Below are 16,383 nucleotides of genomic sequence, written 5' to 3' on the forward strand. Positions count from 1 at the left end.
ATCAAACAGGAAAAAAATTACACATACGCCGAATGAGAAACAATATTATTATTTCAAGTTCTAAAATCACAAATTTATACAATAGCAATTTATTGTACCAATAAAAAATCATATAACCAAATAAGTTTATAAACTAAAAATTGCACACAAATCACATAGTATCATTTAAATTACTTTTTGACCTATACTACAAAAGATCAATCACAAACACATGTCAATAAAAATAATATACAAATATATATTAGAAGATAGCCAAATCGATCAAAATCATCAACAAAAATACAGCAAAATAGCATGGTATATACAACCGATATCAATATGCATGCATTAGCCAAAAAAAAAAAAAAAAACTGGTTGCATACCCTAATAGTATACCCCGCATCGCCTACTTCACGTGTAGCTGCTACCACCCATACCACATCCAGGAAAGACAAATGAATAAGAACTGCCACCAACCTAATATTCATATAGAGCACTACATGAAAAAATTATACATTAATTAATCAGCACAACAAAAGTGCGGAGCAGAAGAGAAAGATATCAGAGGCCATAACTGCAAAATGGGTTGATGCTATAAGATCTCCGTTCCTTACACTTGTTTTCTAAGTTTTTTAATTAATAAATATGAATAAATTACTATAGATAATAACCACCTATTAACTTCCTAGTAACTTTAAATAATTACCCACTAACTTTAATAATTACCCACTAATTTAACTACCAAGTAACCATATAGTTTTATTTAAATAATAATATCTATTTTAAAATAATATTTTCCTAAATACTCCCAAAACTCCCCTTTTATATATTGTATAGATTTTACTGTTGTTATTTTATAGTAGTTTTTGAATTTATCTATATTCCTCAAAAATTAATACTTTACTAGCAAAAATAATTATACTCATTTTATATCGGCAATTGCTAGTATTTTTGTACACAATCATGCTACTTTAAAGTTTGTATTGGCAGTTGGAAAATATAAAAGTAAGGCTAGTAGAGCAATTATGTACTAATTCAAAAGACACTTCATCACCTAATTCAATACTAATAAGTCTCATATTTTTATGGATAAATAGATATAAATTTTAAAGGTTGTTTCAAGATAGATTCGAATCTCCATTTATAATCACAATCACAATCACAGTATGTTAGTACAAATTGAGGTAGGAAGTAGTTACACATTTACACAGAATACAACACGGATCACCTCTCCTTTTATAATCACACATGTCACAAAATGAGGTAGAAAGTTGTGTGCATCTTCACATTACTGCCCCAATATATCTGATATTGACTTGCTGACTTTTTGAGATAATTCTTGCCTATATATACAGAGAAAGAGAAGGTAGTAATTAGCATAAATGGCGCCTGCAAAGACTCTGAAAAGATCGTTTGAACACTAAAACGGTGGACTTAAGGATGCATTTCAAATTATAAGTTATGATATGACAATATATACAGCAAAGATGAAGCAAGGCGAATGTGGCCCTAATGCTTCTGAACTTGATGAATCAACAGAAATGTGAGGTAACTATCATGGAGTTCATATTACTCATCGCAGATGATCTAACTAGCAAAGAGTATACGAATGCAATGATACGACTTGAGGAGTTATCTTACCGGTCAGGTTTGAATAAGAGATATCGGTATGTGAACCACTGAAATCAAAATTCAAATATTAGTAGTTTGAAATATGAAATTCTTGATTAGTCTACCTCCCTGAGGTAAGACCTAGAACTATGGAAATATTGGTCACTTACCGAAGCAAACAACAGCCCGATGAGCTCAAGCAAACTTGGAACAACAGGAAGTTTGTCGATGGCCTGTTTTAAAATCAGGATGAAAAATTTCAACAAAAGCAATGGAAAGCAGTCATATTTTACGACAGAAAAATGAAAGACTTGCTAAAAAGAGCAACAAATAGTCTTCCGAGAATAGAAGATAAAGTTAAGTGTGGCAAAAAAACAACCCATTTATCAACCATATTCATCTAAAAAATTCTGGAAAACAGAAGTGTCGCATTTATTAAAAATATGAACTAAAGATAATAATTTCACATCTACATAAATGGCGGAATGAAGAAAAAGGAGGAATAACTATAGCTGGCATGATTAAGATTGTCGAAGTTGTGGAAACTATGAAATTAGTTGAAGAACACAGCCAAGTAACCCTGACACGAAACTGGTGGATTTTACTTCAAACTATTGGCAAATAGTACTAACTGAATAAACCCTCATGGTTGTGTGGGTTTACATTTTTCCCCTTGCCACATCTTTTATTGTTTCATTATGTAGCAGATATCAGACTGACTACTTGCAAACAAGTTCTTCGTTATCTATTGACAAGAACAGAAAGATGTTACCGTCACAATATTAACCGCTGCCCAGAAACCAACAACACCAGCGAATCCTAGACCAATCAGAGCCACCCGATCTTCAGAATTTTCCCACTAGACAAAGGAGTTGAAAAGTAAAGAAGATCAGCTCCAAAAAAAAAGGAAGAGAAAAGATGTGGGGGAATCAGTATATTGACACAGGGGAGCATTCAGGCGATAATGAAAATGACTCACAATATCCTGAATGGACTTGCCAATCGAAGATTCTGAGCTTTCTCCAGTGGCCTTTGCTATCACTCCAAAGCGATGGAGTCTCTCTACTAGACATTAAATAAGAAAATTTAGTTCCATTACAGACACAAGAATAACTTTAAACAGATATAGTTAATGTCTAGCATCTGGCACGTGACGTGACACTTGCGCAGTTTGGTACAAATAACATTCTAAAATACATTAAATTCATCAAGATACAATAAAACACCAATGCAAGAATACAAGTCGAAATGCAGAGTACTGATTTTGAGATGTACCATAATCGTCTACCTATGCCTAATGCGACACGCGCATAGTTACATGACAGCACTTGCAAACCTCTAGAATCCACTATGTAAAGAAACAAAAGAAGCAAGCCAAAAGCATATGCTAGTTCAAAAATATAACTCCTAAAGTGAGCATTTGATATAACCTTCAAAACAAGAGTTATAACACCATCAGTGTCTATAAGCAGAAAATATGCTTCATTTGGGGGTTAATTTTAGCACTAAAATCATCTTCAAAATCATACTCCTAAATTATTAATAAGCTGACTTGAACATGGGTATCCCCATTCATACAACTTACAACTTTGATTGATCATCCAAGAACTCCAATCCAGATTGAGACGGAATCAACTTTAATTTGAAGCGTGGCAAGGTTTCAATTACAGCAAAATTATCTTCACCAACTAAAACTACTTCAATTTCAGTAACAATTCAGAAAAGCGATACCTCTGGCTGTCGGAAATGCGAATCTCTGAGGCGTCCCAGAAATGGGTTTTCTTCCATTGACCACCATCAACGGTGGGGAAGGCATCCTTGTCAAGATTGAAGCCATCTAACACAGAATTCAGCGGAGTAAAGTGGTGATGGATATTATCAATGATGCGTTGAATTTGTCCCCAAATTTATAGGAAGCTGAAGCTCTAATATTGGAAGTCACCTTGCCGTGGAGAGAGAAGTCAAGGTGAATTTGATTTTATTTAAAACTTTAAAAATAAATTAGTACTGGTGTGGTTACTTGATCAATAGCCTACCTAAGCTCAGTTATTATTATGATTAAATTTCAAATATGGAATAAATGACCAATAGTAAACTCAGATTATAAATTCTAATAAAATATTAATGTACACCATATATATGTGTATAGTGTGTTAATCGTATTATTTTATGCACATGACAGGAGTACATACATGAATATTGAATATAAATTGCGCAAAATTCCAGTTATATACTCTTATTTTAATGAAATTCAGATGTGAGATAATATAAAAATAATAATTGGTGCAAAATTGAAAATAATGTAAAAGTGAGTTATTGTGGAATACCAAACACAATACAAATAAATTGGTTAGTACACAAATCAATTTAAAATGGGAAGTACATGTGTACACATCAGTACTCTACAATGCAAAGCACGAGTGAGATGGAATGAGGGATAGGGTTATCCATTGGAATCCACGTGGCAAAACATTAGCGCAACCTAGAGAAATATGTGCAAAGCTCTTGTGTTTTCATAATATTCAAGAAATAAGTTCCATTCCATGCAAAAATGTGGAAAACAGGTTTTTTTTCTTCTTCTTATTTTTAATAAATGATTCTGAATACATGATGAATAAGCATCACTACCATGTCAACGTGGAATTACAAGTTGGCTGAGAATGATATGAACATGGGTAGGGCTAGAAATATATACTATTAAGGGCAAAATTATATAGTAGCGATTTTTCTTTGGAATTTCAGAAGAAACATTTAGTGAAAGGTTAACACTAATAAACATTATTATTACAACTAATATATGGTTGTGAACTTGCGATGCATGAATATAGAGATTATCCCGGGTCTATTTGGTATTTAGGGTTGGGATTAACTAAATAGGAAATAATATGTTAAATTATTTAGTTTTAGATGACCAATTATTACTACTCAGTAATTGGTAATGTTAAATAAGTGAAGTAAACAACTTAATTTCTTGTTTAGGATACTACTTCCTCCGTCCCACTTTAGCAGTCTCAGTTGAGTTGCGCGCTATTTTCAAGAAATTTAAAAGAAAGTTGGCAAACAAGATAAGTGATTAGTGAGTCACATTTTTATATGCTCCCTCCGCCCCACAAAGATGATCTCACTTTGACTGGCACAGGTTTTAAGAAATGTAGTGAAAAGTCAGTTGAAAAAGTTAATGGAATGTGAGTCATGCTTTTATATATTAGTTTTATAATAATATGTGAGTAAGAATGAATTAATAGAATATCGGGTCTATTACCAAAAATGGTAAAAAGTGAAATGAGACAAATTTTGTGGGACGAACGGAAATAAAGAAAAATGGGAAGATCTTTGTGGGACGGAGAGAGTATATATTAGTTTATAATAAAATGTGAGATAAATAGAGTTAGTAGATAGTGAGACTTATTACTATTTATCAAAAATTCAAAATGGGACTTTTACCGTGTGACAGACAAAAATTAAAAACTGAGATTGCTGAAGGGATGTAGGGACTAGAGATTAGTTTGTATTTCTGTTTAAAAACTAATAAAAAAAATTAATTACCAAGAGCTTTGCACATAATCCAAATTAGCCCAACCTATATGGAATTTTGTTCATTGAGTAGCTACAACTTGAAGGGAAATATATTGGACGACCGACTCAGTCTTCTTTCAAATTAACACATTCCACAAATTAGCCCAACTAGGAAATTTAATTGAACTATGTAGTATAGGAACTATTCATGCATTGGATCGATTTACATAAATAAAAATAAGATCAACCTAGAGAAATATATTGAACTATGTAATAGGAACTGCTCATGCATTGGATCGATATACATAAATAATAATTGTGATGAATATATATGCAGGATTTGATCAAATGATGCAAAATATTACACAACAAATAAGAGTCTCTTCTGGTTTGTAATTGGCTAGCTTAGAACATGTTTACATATATCATTGGTGCCTGCTCTAAACCAGAAAGATAAGCTTACAACAATAGTTGCACTCTTCTGTACAATGAGTTGCTTGGATAGTTAAAATCCATTTCTTTGTGGTAACATATGAAAAAGTTGAAGAAAGTAGAAGTTTGATTAGGATTTTAGTCCCTCTAAGTTAATGTTATATATACATACATAAGTCTGAAATTGAAAGCAAATGAGATTCAGCACTAATGGCGTGAGGAGGGACTTTTCAGGCCACTCAAGGTCTCAAGCTTATCTAGGAATCTCTTGTTAGTGATAATGGTGGTTGCCTTGACGGGAGGAGGAGCATCGCCATTGGCATTGGCATTGGCATCAGCATCGGCATTCTTGGTGTCGGGCTCCCAGCCCATGAAATCCAGCAGCGTCGTCTTTGCGTCTTCCTCGTCCGCGCCCCTAGCCTGCGAGTCAATGTGCATCACGTCGTCTATTCTTGAGAGCACGGTGAAGGCCAGGCTCTCGATGATTCTTGAGTAGCTCTCGAGGATCGCGTGCCCCACGTTTCTGTTGTATTGGATCTTGCTTATGTCTAGATCAGATTGAGGGAGCCCTGGGAACCTATGCTTGAGAATGAGCAGGATTGTCTCTGCTCTGTCTTCAATGATCTCTCTCTTCTCCATGCTCACAGCTGATCCCCAAGCAGACTTGTTGTCCTTGGCATTCATCTTCCTCTCCCATATCACCACCGATTGCTCGATCTTGTTCTTCAGGTCAACGATCTTGTGCTCCGATGACAGGTCCACCGACTGGAGGAACACGTCCGGGTCAAAGAAGTCGTCCGTGATGCTCTTGTACATCGCGTCCCCGAGGCTCGCTCTCCCGTTCTGCACACACCACACCAAATCATGCAACAAATGTATATGTAATGAATGCCTTAAACTACCAATCCTACCTTTGGAAGAGCTTCTATGTAGCTCTCTGGGATCTCCATCTCTGTCAAAACCTGCGCGTTTATTGCCATCGCTGCCTTCAGAACTTGCTGCACGGAATCCTTCTGATACTGCAGCCATTTTCTCGTAACCTCGGACAGGCCGTTGGGAGGCACCTTAGGTGTCGGGATCCACCATTTTTCGTTGTTGCTAGGTCCCTTCTCGTAGTAGAACTCGTTCTGGTCCTTGAAGTTGTCCAGGCAATCCTGTTTCGTCATCGCAAGAATCAATGTCGTAGAAAATTGAGGAATTGATGACGATAATAATTGGTCTTACTTACAAGGAGCATGCCATCCAGCTTCTTTAAGGCAGGAACATTCATGTGAAGGTCAGTTCTCTGTCTTGTTATCATGATCTGGTGAGGAGTAGTGAAGCATGTGTTTAGCTTTCAAATACAAGAGACAAGGAAAGGAGGAGAAAAAGATAATAGTGAGGAAGGAACCTCCATGTTGCTACCATCTTTAGCCTTTTGTTTAGAAGGAACAAATTCAACAATATGATCAGTGACAGATAAGAGCCAATCAATCTCTTTTTTCCACCTTGCCTTTGTGTCTGGTGCCATTGGCTCCAATCTCTTTTGCTCTCCAAATGCAGAAGCTGAATTCAATCAACATGAATTATGTTTTGGAGAGATATATAGTTGTATGGATTGAATTTGAAGTACCTGCTAAGTTTGTAACAGCGTTAGACAAAGCCAAAGCCGAGGAGACGCCTTTTCCACCCCCGGACATGTCCTCTCCTAGAAGCAACTTTGCAAACTTTTCCTTCATCATGTCCAGATCTGTTGGGGGCCCACGGGGCTGAGGAGCGGGGGGTTCGCTGGGAGGTGGGCGGGATTGGGAAGGCTCAGCCCGTTCACTATCAGAAGATGGAGGGACGGGTTGTTCCTGCTGCTGGTCATTAGGATCGGTGAGGGGGCTCGAAGCCTGGCTCTTGGAGAGGCGATCGCTGGGCGTGGAAGGTCCTCCATTAGTCTCAATGACCAAACTCTTAGTTTGTCTGATCCCATCAAACATGCCCTTAAACTGGCCGAGCTTGGCTCGCAAATGCTCCTTCTCCTCCTCTAGCGCGCGCACCATTTTTGCGTTTTTTAGTTTTATTATCCAAGCTCGGACCAACCACAACTTGTTAATTTTTGTTTGCTTCTCTCACAATAATCTTGGATTAGAGAGATGATTGATTGATTGTTGTGCAGTTGGGAGCAAGGATTTAGGGGGGAATGAATGTGTTGTTGGTTTGTGTTTATGTTTATGGTTGTGATTATTATCAAACTTTGTTTTTCCATTGTTGTTTATGAACGTGAGATGATGTAGGAACGTGGGGTGCATGTTACAGCTAATTCAGATTAAGACAGCTCATTTTTTTAGGCCTTCTATTCTTGTGATTTTTATTTGTAATTCTAATTATGTTTTTCTCCATGGTTTTACCCATCTTTGTAAAACTAGTGGTGGTTTTTGGTTTCACAAGATTTGTGCTTGAGGATAGGCAGAGAACCAACAATTTTTTGCAGCATCTAACTCCACAAGCTAAATAAGGATCATTTTAAATTATTGATGTTATGTTACAAATCTAAAGTTATATTATCAAATTGTTTACCTTTAGATTTTTTTAATCATGAACTAATTTTTGCCAAGTACTACAATGCTTCAAAATTTTCGATGCACCGAATAATTAAAGAACTATTTCAACTTTAGCATATAAAAAATAAAAAAATTGATAGGGATGGATTTGCATAGTTTAATTCAAATTAGGATATTACCTTATCAGAATCTATCAATTGAAAATTTCTTTAAGTATTTGATTATTATGAAAAATATACTAATCTTTTTGAAAAGGTCGTACTTCATTTGATACGGAGTACTATTAATGATGGATAGCATGAATCAATTTGAACCATTTGATAATGACATATCAATATAGATGGACAAGATTGATCAAGTTAGTTAAGTTTGGTTATTGAACTTAATGTGCAGTTGGGAATTCGAGCTGCGTGTAATTGGATCGAGAGCTTGGGCTTGCTGGTGCTGATCAAAGAGGTTCCAAGGATCCGAACAAAACATACCGTTACATTTTGTTCATCAAGAGGGGAAGAAGCATCTACATTTCTTGTTCTTGATTTCAAGAGAGAATTAAATTGATTATTGTATGTTGCGATATCATAAAATCATAGTAGTAGTAGTTAATTTTCGCTCGTGGATGTAGGTTCTTGAATCAAACCATGTAAATCTCCTTCGCACTTCATCGTTCTTGCTTCTTCTTCAACCGTTTGGAATTCATAAAAGTTCAAAACAGTTCATAAAGTATTCAAGTTTTGTGCATAAAAAAATATCTCATTTTTGTTTGTCTATAATTTAAAGTCCTGTTTATTTATTTCCCTTTCTTTGTAAATGGGCTTGACTAGAGTGGTTAGTAAATTTTTTCAATTTTAACCAAAACAAAAATGTCGGCTAATCGACTAAGAAAAACATTCTCCCCTGGTCTATTAATTGATCGGTTATAATTCATTAAAACATAAAAATGCTTATAATTATAACCAAACCGTTCTATCTTATGTTACATAATAAACGAACATAAGATAATTCAAAAAGGTAAAAGAAAGGAGAAAAATGAAAACAACAAAATACTAGTATGACTTTGTGTAAAAGGCAAAAGATATCCACTAGGCTAGATTAAGGGTGGGTATCGAAAACGTTGTATCGTGTATCGTATCGAAAATATCGATATGAAAGAATTTCATATGATATCATATTGAAAGTTTCGATATATCGAATTTCGATATATCGAACTTTCGATATGGATAATATCAATATCATTATCGTATCGATATTTCGATATATCGTACTGAAATTCGATATATCGTTAAGAACGATATATCAAAGATCGCTACTATATATCAAAATATCGTTATCGTATCGAATACCTGTATATCGAAAAATATAATTTCAAAATTGAAAAATAACACAAAAATTAAATGGATTTATATATATTTATAATTTTAAACTTCAATATGTATTGAATTTCAATATGTTTCGATATATACGATATATATCGTGTATTCGATATAAAACGATATATCGAAAATATCGATATATATCGTATATTCGATATAAAACGATATATCGCGATATAAGGAAATTCATATCGTTATCGTATCGAAAACTTACGATACGGTATCGTATCGTATCGAAAATTACGATATATCGAAAATTCGATAATTTTTCGATACGAGTGATATATCATTTTTTCGGTATTTTTCCCCAGCCCTAGGCTAGATGAGAGATTTTAATATACTACTAGTAACATTTTTATTTTCAGTATAGAAATTGAAACAATTCTAAAAGACACTATTTTTTCTATTTAATTTTTTTCCTACTTTATTATTTCACACTTAGGTGTGATTGGTAGAATTGATGAGGTTTTTATAAGTTTACAGAGTGGGATTGTCTTTTTCAAATTGTACATTGTTTGGTACAAATTGCCCAAATTAAAAAAACTCATTAACTGTGTGTTTGGTACAAGCCTTTCTACAAATTGCCACAGGTGTAAAATGATAGAAAATGACAATGTTGACCCTAAATTCAATAGTGAAATGTCCAGCTGCCCTTGTTCATACTTCATCTGAAAAAAATGGCGGCTACAACCTTCTCTTTCGCGATGGCCATCGCTTCTCTCGACCACCATGATCTGAGGCGAAGTGGCGGTGAGCAAATGGATCAATATAAGCTCCAATATTGCTCGTTACAATCATGGCAACACATTCTTCTCGTCCTCCTTCATCGCCTCCACTAGGCTGTCGAGCACGTTGTGCTTCGCCTCCAAATGGCCTATCTGGAGGCGGGTGTGGAACTCCTTCAAATTGCCATGGTTTTTGAAGGCCATTTGCTATTCAAAACTGCTAACTGCTGCTTCCGAAGCCAAAAGGCCATTCGCATAAGCACCAGAGTAACCAACCAGTTGATGAATAGCCTCCAGAAACAGGTGGTGAGGGTTTTTGGAGTATTCACTAATCTCAGCACGCACCTTGAGGAGCTGTGGAGGGAATATGATACGGGCACCACCATTGCCTAAGTCATTTAGTTAACCATGTTTTCCCTTTCAGTTATTGCATTTAGCATAGTATTGCATTTTCCCATTTCCTAGTAGTGGATAGAATAACACGTTTCCATTTCATAGCAGTGGTTAGTTGACAGCTCTCTATAATTGTGTACTCTTCATTGAGGCAAATTAATGAATCAACTGATCTCAGTTCTTATATCTTTGAATTTCCTTTATCATATCAATTCTTTCTTGAGCTTTTATTAAGGAGTAAGATCCTACTCTAAAGGGTCCATCCGTAACAATTTGGTGCTTTCATTGCCAACTCTCTTTGCCATCATGAACAAATCTACTCCTCCACCAAAACAATCCTCCACGACCAGCCATACCACTCCTCCAACCACGCAGGTTCAAACACCCCCCTCCCCCCCCACACCCCTCCTCACCACTCGGCGTCGTCGTCATCGGCTTCCCCTTCGCTCCAACAACAACTGGATAACCTCACCCTCTCCACAAATATGAAACTTGACTCTCTCGCCTCCACCTTTACTCACAAGATTGACCACCTCCTATCTCTTTTACCCACCGACACTCCCAACCCATCACCTTATAGTCGTCCTCAATTCGGGTCATTTCCACGTGTTCAACAACCTGTTTTTATACCACTGTTCGACACACATGATGCTAATGCTATTCGCGGGCCCAACATTCGCCTCGACGCCCCCAAGTTCGACGGATCCGATCCCAATGGATGGATATTCCGTGTCGAGGAGTACTTTGAGTTCTATACCACATCCCAGCCTGATCGACTTCGTTTGGTCGGCCTTTTCATGGAAGGAGTAGCCTCCCAGTGGTTCCGATGGGTTCACAACAACATTGTCCTTAACTCGTGGGAGGATTTTGTGTCGCAAATTCGCTTGAGGTTCGATCCACACCATTTTGAAGACTATTTTGGTGCTCTCTCCAACCTCAAACAAACTTCATCCGTTGCAGCATATCAATCTGATTTTGAGCATCTCCTCAACAAAGTTACTGGTGTTCCGGAGACCACCTTGCTCTCTGTATTCATTGCTGGACTTCAACCATATCTTCGCCGCGAACTGCATCTCTGGCGCCCCTCATCCTTATCAGCGGCATTTTCTGTAGCCCGCGAAGTTTCTGCCATACAAGTGGATACATTTTCTGCCCTCGCGCCTGAGCGCAGCTCCTCGTCCACACAACAGCCTGCTACATTGACGAGTAAGGAAATACCACTATCAAATGCAACTCCTGCGCATTCAGGGAATAATATTCGCCGCATTACTGCTGCAGAGAAAATGACCAAAGACGCCCAAGGTCTTTGTTATTGGTGCGACCAAAAATGGTCACGCACTCACCGGTGTCAATCACGCCTCATCCTTCTCCTTAGCAATGATGAGCATGAGGAGCTTATGGCTGATGACATATCCCTCATGAATAGCCTCTCTACTGCCATACAACCACGGTCTCTCCGTCTCAAGGGAACCATCCACACCACTCCTGTCCACATACTCATTGATGGAGGGAGTAATCATAACTTCATTCACCCACGTTTGGTGGAGTCCTTGCAGCTTCCAGTTTAGCTTGTCACCCCTTTTCGGGTCTATGTTGGAAATGGTGATTCTCTTAAATGCTTACAACAATGCCCCAAAATACCATTAACTCTGCAAGGATCCAAATTCACAGTAGATTTATTCGTTTTGCCCATCCATGGTTCGGATATAATACTTGGCGTCCAATGGCTACAAGTGCTTGGCATGGTCGCACACAACTATGAAAACCTTACAATGGAGTTCGATTTGGAAGAAAACCATGTTGTTCTACAGGGAGACACCTCAATCCCAAGCCTTCACCTTGAGGACAAGGTGGTTGTCGAACCGGGGGAGAATGATACGGGCACCACCATTGCCTAAGTCATTTAGTTAACCATGTTTTCCCTTTCAGTTATTGCATTTAGCATAGTATTGCATTTTCCCATTGAGTAAAGGCCAAAATTGATCCTAAACATATGACAATTTTACCTTTGTGGTCCTAAACATTATCTTTTGGATTTTTTGGTCCTGAACATATAAAAATTTGATCATTTTGGTCCTCCATTAATATTTCCGTTAAAAACTAACGGTCAACGGGTTTAATCCCGATTTTGACCTAATTAAATATCTAATTATTTTTATAAATATTCTTTTAAAATCCCCTTATTTCTTCCGATCCCAAAAACGGCGAACCCGTCGACTCCTCCGCCCAGCTCCCGTCGCCCTCACACCGGCAACTGCCGGAGGCAAATTACTACTCCCTCCATCACCATCGGTCAAACTCTCTCTCTTTCTTAACCTCTCCTCTTCACCCACAAGAACAAATCCCCAATTCGGAGGCGGTGAAGAACATCGGTGGCTGTTCACGAACAGCGGCGGCAGTTTCTGGTTTGGAGCAGCGGCGGTGTCCCTGACCCCGACGAGCAGCGAACAGCGGCGATCTCCGCCGGGGTGGACAGTGACGGAGGCTGCTCGGTACAACAGCAGAGGCTGAATTCGGACAACCGAGACAGGGGGTTAATTCTATTTTGGTTCTAGGATACGTTGCCCATTCCATCTTAATATTGCATTTTTTTAGCTAATCAGTGTGTGAGAAACGCATGTCTGTCATGCATCTTTCTTTAATGAAACGCATCAGGATTACGCGTTTTAAAAGACGCATAAGAGTTTTACGTTTTCCAATTTTTTTAAAATTTTTTCCAAAGACGCATGACGCTTATGCGTCTATAAGTAAGACGCATAACACACATGTGTCTTTAATTTGAATTTAAACACAAATCCAGAACTCAGACGCAGAACGCACAACGTGGAAAAAAAAAGGCAGTGGCGATTCTTGGCGATTTCTTCTTCCAATTTTCCGTTTTATTTCGGTAAGTTTTCTTCAATCCTTCAACATTCTTCACTTATTGGTTGGTTATTGGCTTTTTTGTTTTGGTTTTAGGTGATTTTGTAAATTAGGGTTTTTGATGAAATTGTTCAATTAGTCCGATGATTTGTTGTTTTGTTAATTGTAACGGATTTTTGTTGATGATATGCAAGCAATTGATTCTCTATGTTTGTGAAATTTATCCAATTATTGAAGTTGTGAAATTCATTGAATTAGTGAAGAATGATTGTTGAATCTTGAGATTTTTGTTAAGTCTTTTTGTCTCCAATTTATGGACGAAATTCATAAATTAATGTGAGGAATTCATCTTACATTGGGTTGTTAAATTGAGTGGATTCTTAATTTATTTGTGGGATAGGCCCCTAACCATTATGCCTTCAGTTGCATAGTATGAGATAAAAGTTCTACTAAAGTTTGTCTATTATTGGAGCAACTGTATTAAACAAGCACACTAGAATGATATCTTGTAGTTATTGTTTTGTGAATTATTTGTTTGTAATTATTGTTTTGTGAATATCTTGTAGGATTAGATGACAACTTCAAGTTCTAGAGGGAAATTGTTATATGGACCTGAAGATCCGTCAGTTCTATATCTTCAGAAACAACACATATCAAATAAACTATTGACGGAAGGCACATCACATATTTTCAAAGTTCGCCGGACGGAAAGTAAGACATGAGATGTGGATATTCATGTCAATGTGAGGCATTGGCTTAACATGTTTGGTTTTGGAGGCGTGATCAAATATGGGAAGTCGATGAAGGTCGACAACAAGCTTATTACTGCTTTGGTTGAGCGTTGGAGGCCGGAGACACATACTTTCCATCTACCGGTTGGAGAGGTGACAGTCACCCTAGAAGATGTGCAAGTCCTGTGGGGTTTGAGAGCGGACGGTCGTGTTTTCACAGGTTGTGATCATCATATCGGATATCCCGATTGGCCCAGCAAGTGCCGATATTTGTTGGGATGGATACCCGATGCAACATACGAGACAAAGCAAGGCGGTATGCTAATGACCGCTCTGATCAATCAAACGAGGATACCTTTGGGTGATGGGCTACCTGATTATGCCATGCTTTAATCTTGTTAGGAGGACTAATTCTACCAGACACCACGGGGTGTAAGATTCCTTTTATGTGGTTGAATGCATCTGAGGATCCGGACGAGGTAATCAATATTAGTTGGGGAAGTGCAGCTTTATTGTACTTGTATCATTATCTGTGCGAGGCTTCCGTTGACAAGAGGAAAGAGTTGGGCGGGCCTATGATTCTTTTGCAGCTCTGGGCATGGGAAAGAATGCCTACATTGAGGCCGTCGTTTGTAGTAGCGCCTGTGCACGAGCCGTATACACCATGTGGCGCTAGGTGATATATTTAAACATTTATTTGTTTATGCATCTTGGGTTTTTTTGACATTAATTTTATTTATAGGTGGAAAGGAACTACTCAAATAGGAAATGCTCCTATGTTTTCGGTGGAGCATTACCGTGATCAGATATCCTTGATTACACCTGGCCAGGTGAATTTCATTTTTATGTCAACTTAATTTATGAATTTATTATTTTGTTAATTTGGCCTTTGTATTGTTGGTTTGTAGTTTCTGTGGACACCATATGTGGATCGCATTACTGCCTGACTATTGCAATGATGCGAACCAATGCTCCATGTGTGACACTTATTTAGTGTGTTGGGCCTATGTCTAGGCGCATGAGGCTGGACGAGTGGACGAGTGCGCAGACAATTCAATCGGTACTAGGAGATTCCTCAATCGGTCGATAAGTTGCTCAAAAACGCTGATCATTTGGGTAAAAATGATAGGCGTGGTAAGAAGGGTAATGATTGGGAAAAGACGCATCAGTTCTTCATTGGGGAGTGGGACATGAGGTATGAAAGGTTCCAGACAACCGTAGATGCCGCGACGATGTCCATAAACATCCCATTGAGTCCGGGATATATGGCGTGGTATAACAAGATTACAGTGACGTACCTACCTCAACCGGGGGGGGGGTACGGTCAACTGCTGGGATGAACGAGTCGGCTTCTTCGATGAGATTATTTGTAAGCTTGTGATATTAAACTATATGCTTTCATGTGTTATATACGTATTGATATTTGTATGATTTTTTTTTATCTAGGTTGAGGGTTTTCAGGAGATTTGGCATATGTCTACTGAACAAGAAATAGACCCAAGAATATGACGATTTTGTAAAATCGCTAGGCATGTCCTTCAGTCTACGAACCACGTCGATGTCATGGAGTACCCGGCTTCCCAACACCACGATGTGGTCATACCTTTTGAACGACAAGACATTCCACCACGTCGAAGTCATAGAGTGGGGGGTGCTCGAACTGGTGGACACAATTACACAAAACAGATAAGGATGTCGCAAAAGCATCCCGATTATGTGCAGCCAGAGCCTATGAATCCTGAGTATGACCCACCTCAATGGTCTTTCTATCCAAGTCAGGAGTCGCAATCACAGTGGGGGCGTCCCCTCTATTCCCCAAGCCAACCTGAGCCTAATTGGAGTCGTCGCCCCTACTCACAAAGCCAAAATGAGCCGCAATGGAGTGGAGCCTGAGCATCAGTCGATTCATACTTCCAAAATTATCAGTTTGTGGCTCCTCAACGAGTTGAAGAAGAGGATGATGATGAAGGAGAAGGAGAAGGAGAAAATGAATTTGAAGAAGAAAATGATGACAGAGAAGAGGAAAATGAGGAAGAAGAGGTTCAGAACATCCATGTACAACCTCGACCAGTTGCGGAGGGTTCATCACGCACCGGGGTTGGGAAGTACATGAACAAATTAATGAAGAGATTATCAACCAGGAAAAATAAGGGGATTCAACCGTCGAAATACACCCCATCGTCATATAAGTAGCTCATTATGGAAGAATGTAATATTATGTTAATTTTGTTTACTT

At 38.0% G+C, this 16,383-nt stretch overlaps 2 protein-coding genes across 3 annotated transcripts; both read right to left on the reverse strand.

Annotated features, from left to right (window-relative positions):
• Positions 1–1,105: 1,105 nt before the first annotated feature.
• Positions 1,106–3,556, reverse strand: LOC125186812 (protein CURVATURE THYLAKOID 1C, chloroplastic). Of its 2 annotated transcripts, none has more exons than XM_048083265.1 (6): positions 3,322–3,556; positions 2,570–2,652; positions 2,363–2,449; positions 1,761–1,823; positions 1,621–1,658; positions 1,106–1,322 (listed from the first exon to the last, which is right to left on the reverse strand). In XM_048083265.1, the coding sequence occupies exons 1-6, from the start codon at positions 3,425–3,427 to the stop codon at positions 1,268–1,270; spliced, it is 432 nt and encodes a 143-aa protein (XP_047939222.1). In that variant the 5' UTR covers positions 3,428–3,556; the 3' UTR covers positions 1,106–1,267. The 2 variants fall into 2 exon arrangements, with proteins under 2 accessions (XP_047939222.1, XP_047939221.1); XM_048083264.1 differs by having other exon boundaries at positions 2,570–2,655.
• Positions 3,557–5,647: 2,091 nt separating this feature from the next.
• Positions 5,648–7,731, reverse strand: LOC125187541 (rop guanine nucleotide exchange factor 12-like). The gene is made up of 5 exons (XM_048084150.1): positions 7,151–7,731; positions 6,929–7,083; positions 6,767–6,841; positions 6,450–6,692; positions 5,648–6,381 (listed from the first exon to the last, which is right to left on the reverse strand). Exons 1-5 carry the CDS (start codon positions 7,563–7,565, stop codon positions 5,746–5,748), a joined length of 1,524 nt encoding a protein of 507 aa, XP_047940107.1. The 5' UTR covers positions 7,566–7,731; the 3' UTR covers positions 5,648–5,745.
• Positions 7,732–16,383: the final 8,652 nt, after the last annotated feature.

This window comes from Salvia hispanica, chromosome 5 (genome assembly GCF_023119035.1).
Source record: "Salvia hispanica cultivar TCC Black 2014 chromosome 5, UniMelb_Shisp_WGS_1.0, whole genome shotgun sequence".
Taxonomy (NCBI): domain Eukaryota; kingdom Viridiplantae; phylum Streptophyta; class Magnoliopsida; order Lamiales; family Lamiaceae; genus Salvia; species Salvia hispanica.

Coding starts and splice junctions, on each gene's coding strand:
- LOC125186812 (XM_048083264.1), bottom strand. CDS start 3,427: ATGGCTTCAATCTTGACAAGGATGCCTTCCCCACCGTTGATGGTGGTC. Junction 1,824..2,362: donor CAGCGGTTAATATTGTGACG/GTAACATCTTTC, acceptor ATTTTAAAACAG/GCCATCGACAAACTTCCTGT. Junction 1,323..1,620: donor CTCTTATTCAAACCTGACCG/GTAAGATAACTC, acceptor CTGTATATATAG/GCAAGAATTATCTCAAAAAG.
- LOC125187541 (XM_048084150.1), bottom strand. CDS start 7,565: ATGGTGCGCGCGCTAGAGGAGGAGAAGGAGCATTTGCGAGCCAAGCTC. Junction 6,693..6,766: donor AGCTGGATGGCATGCTCCTT/GTAAGTAAGACC, acceptor ATGACGAAACAG/GATTGCCTGGACAACTTCAA. Junction 6,382..6,449: donor ACATAGAAGCTCTTCCAAAG/GTAGGATTGGTA, acceptor TGGTGTGTGCAG/AACGGGAGAGCGAGCCTCGG.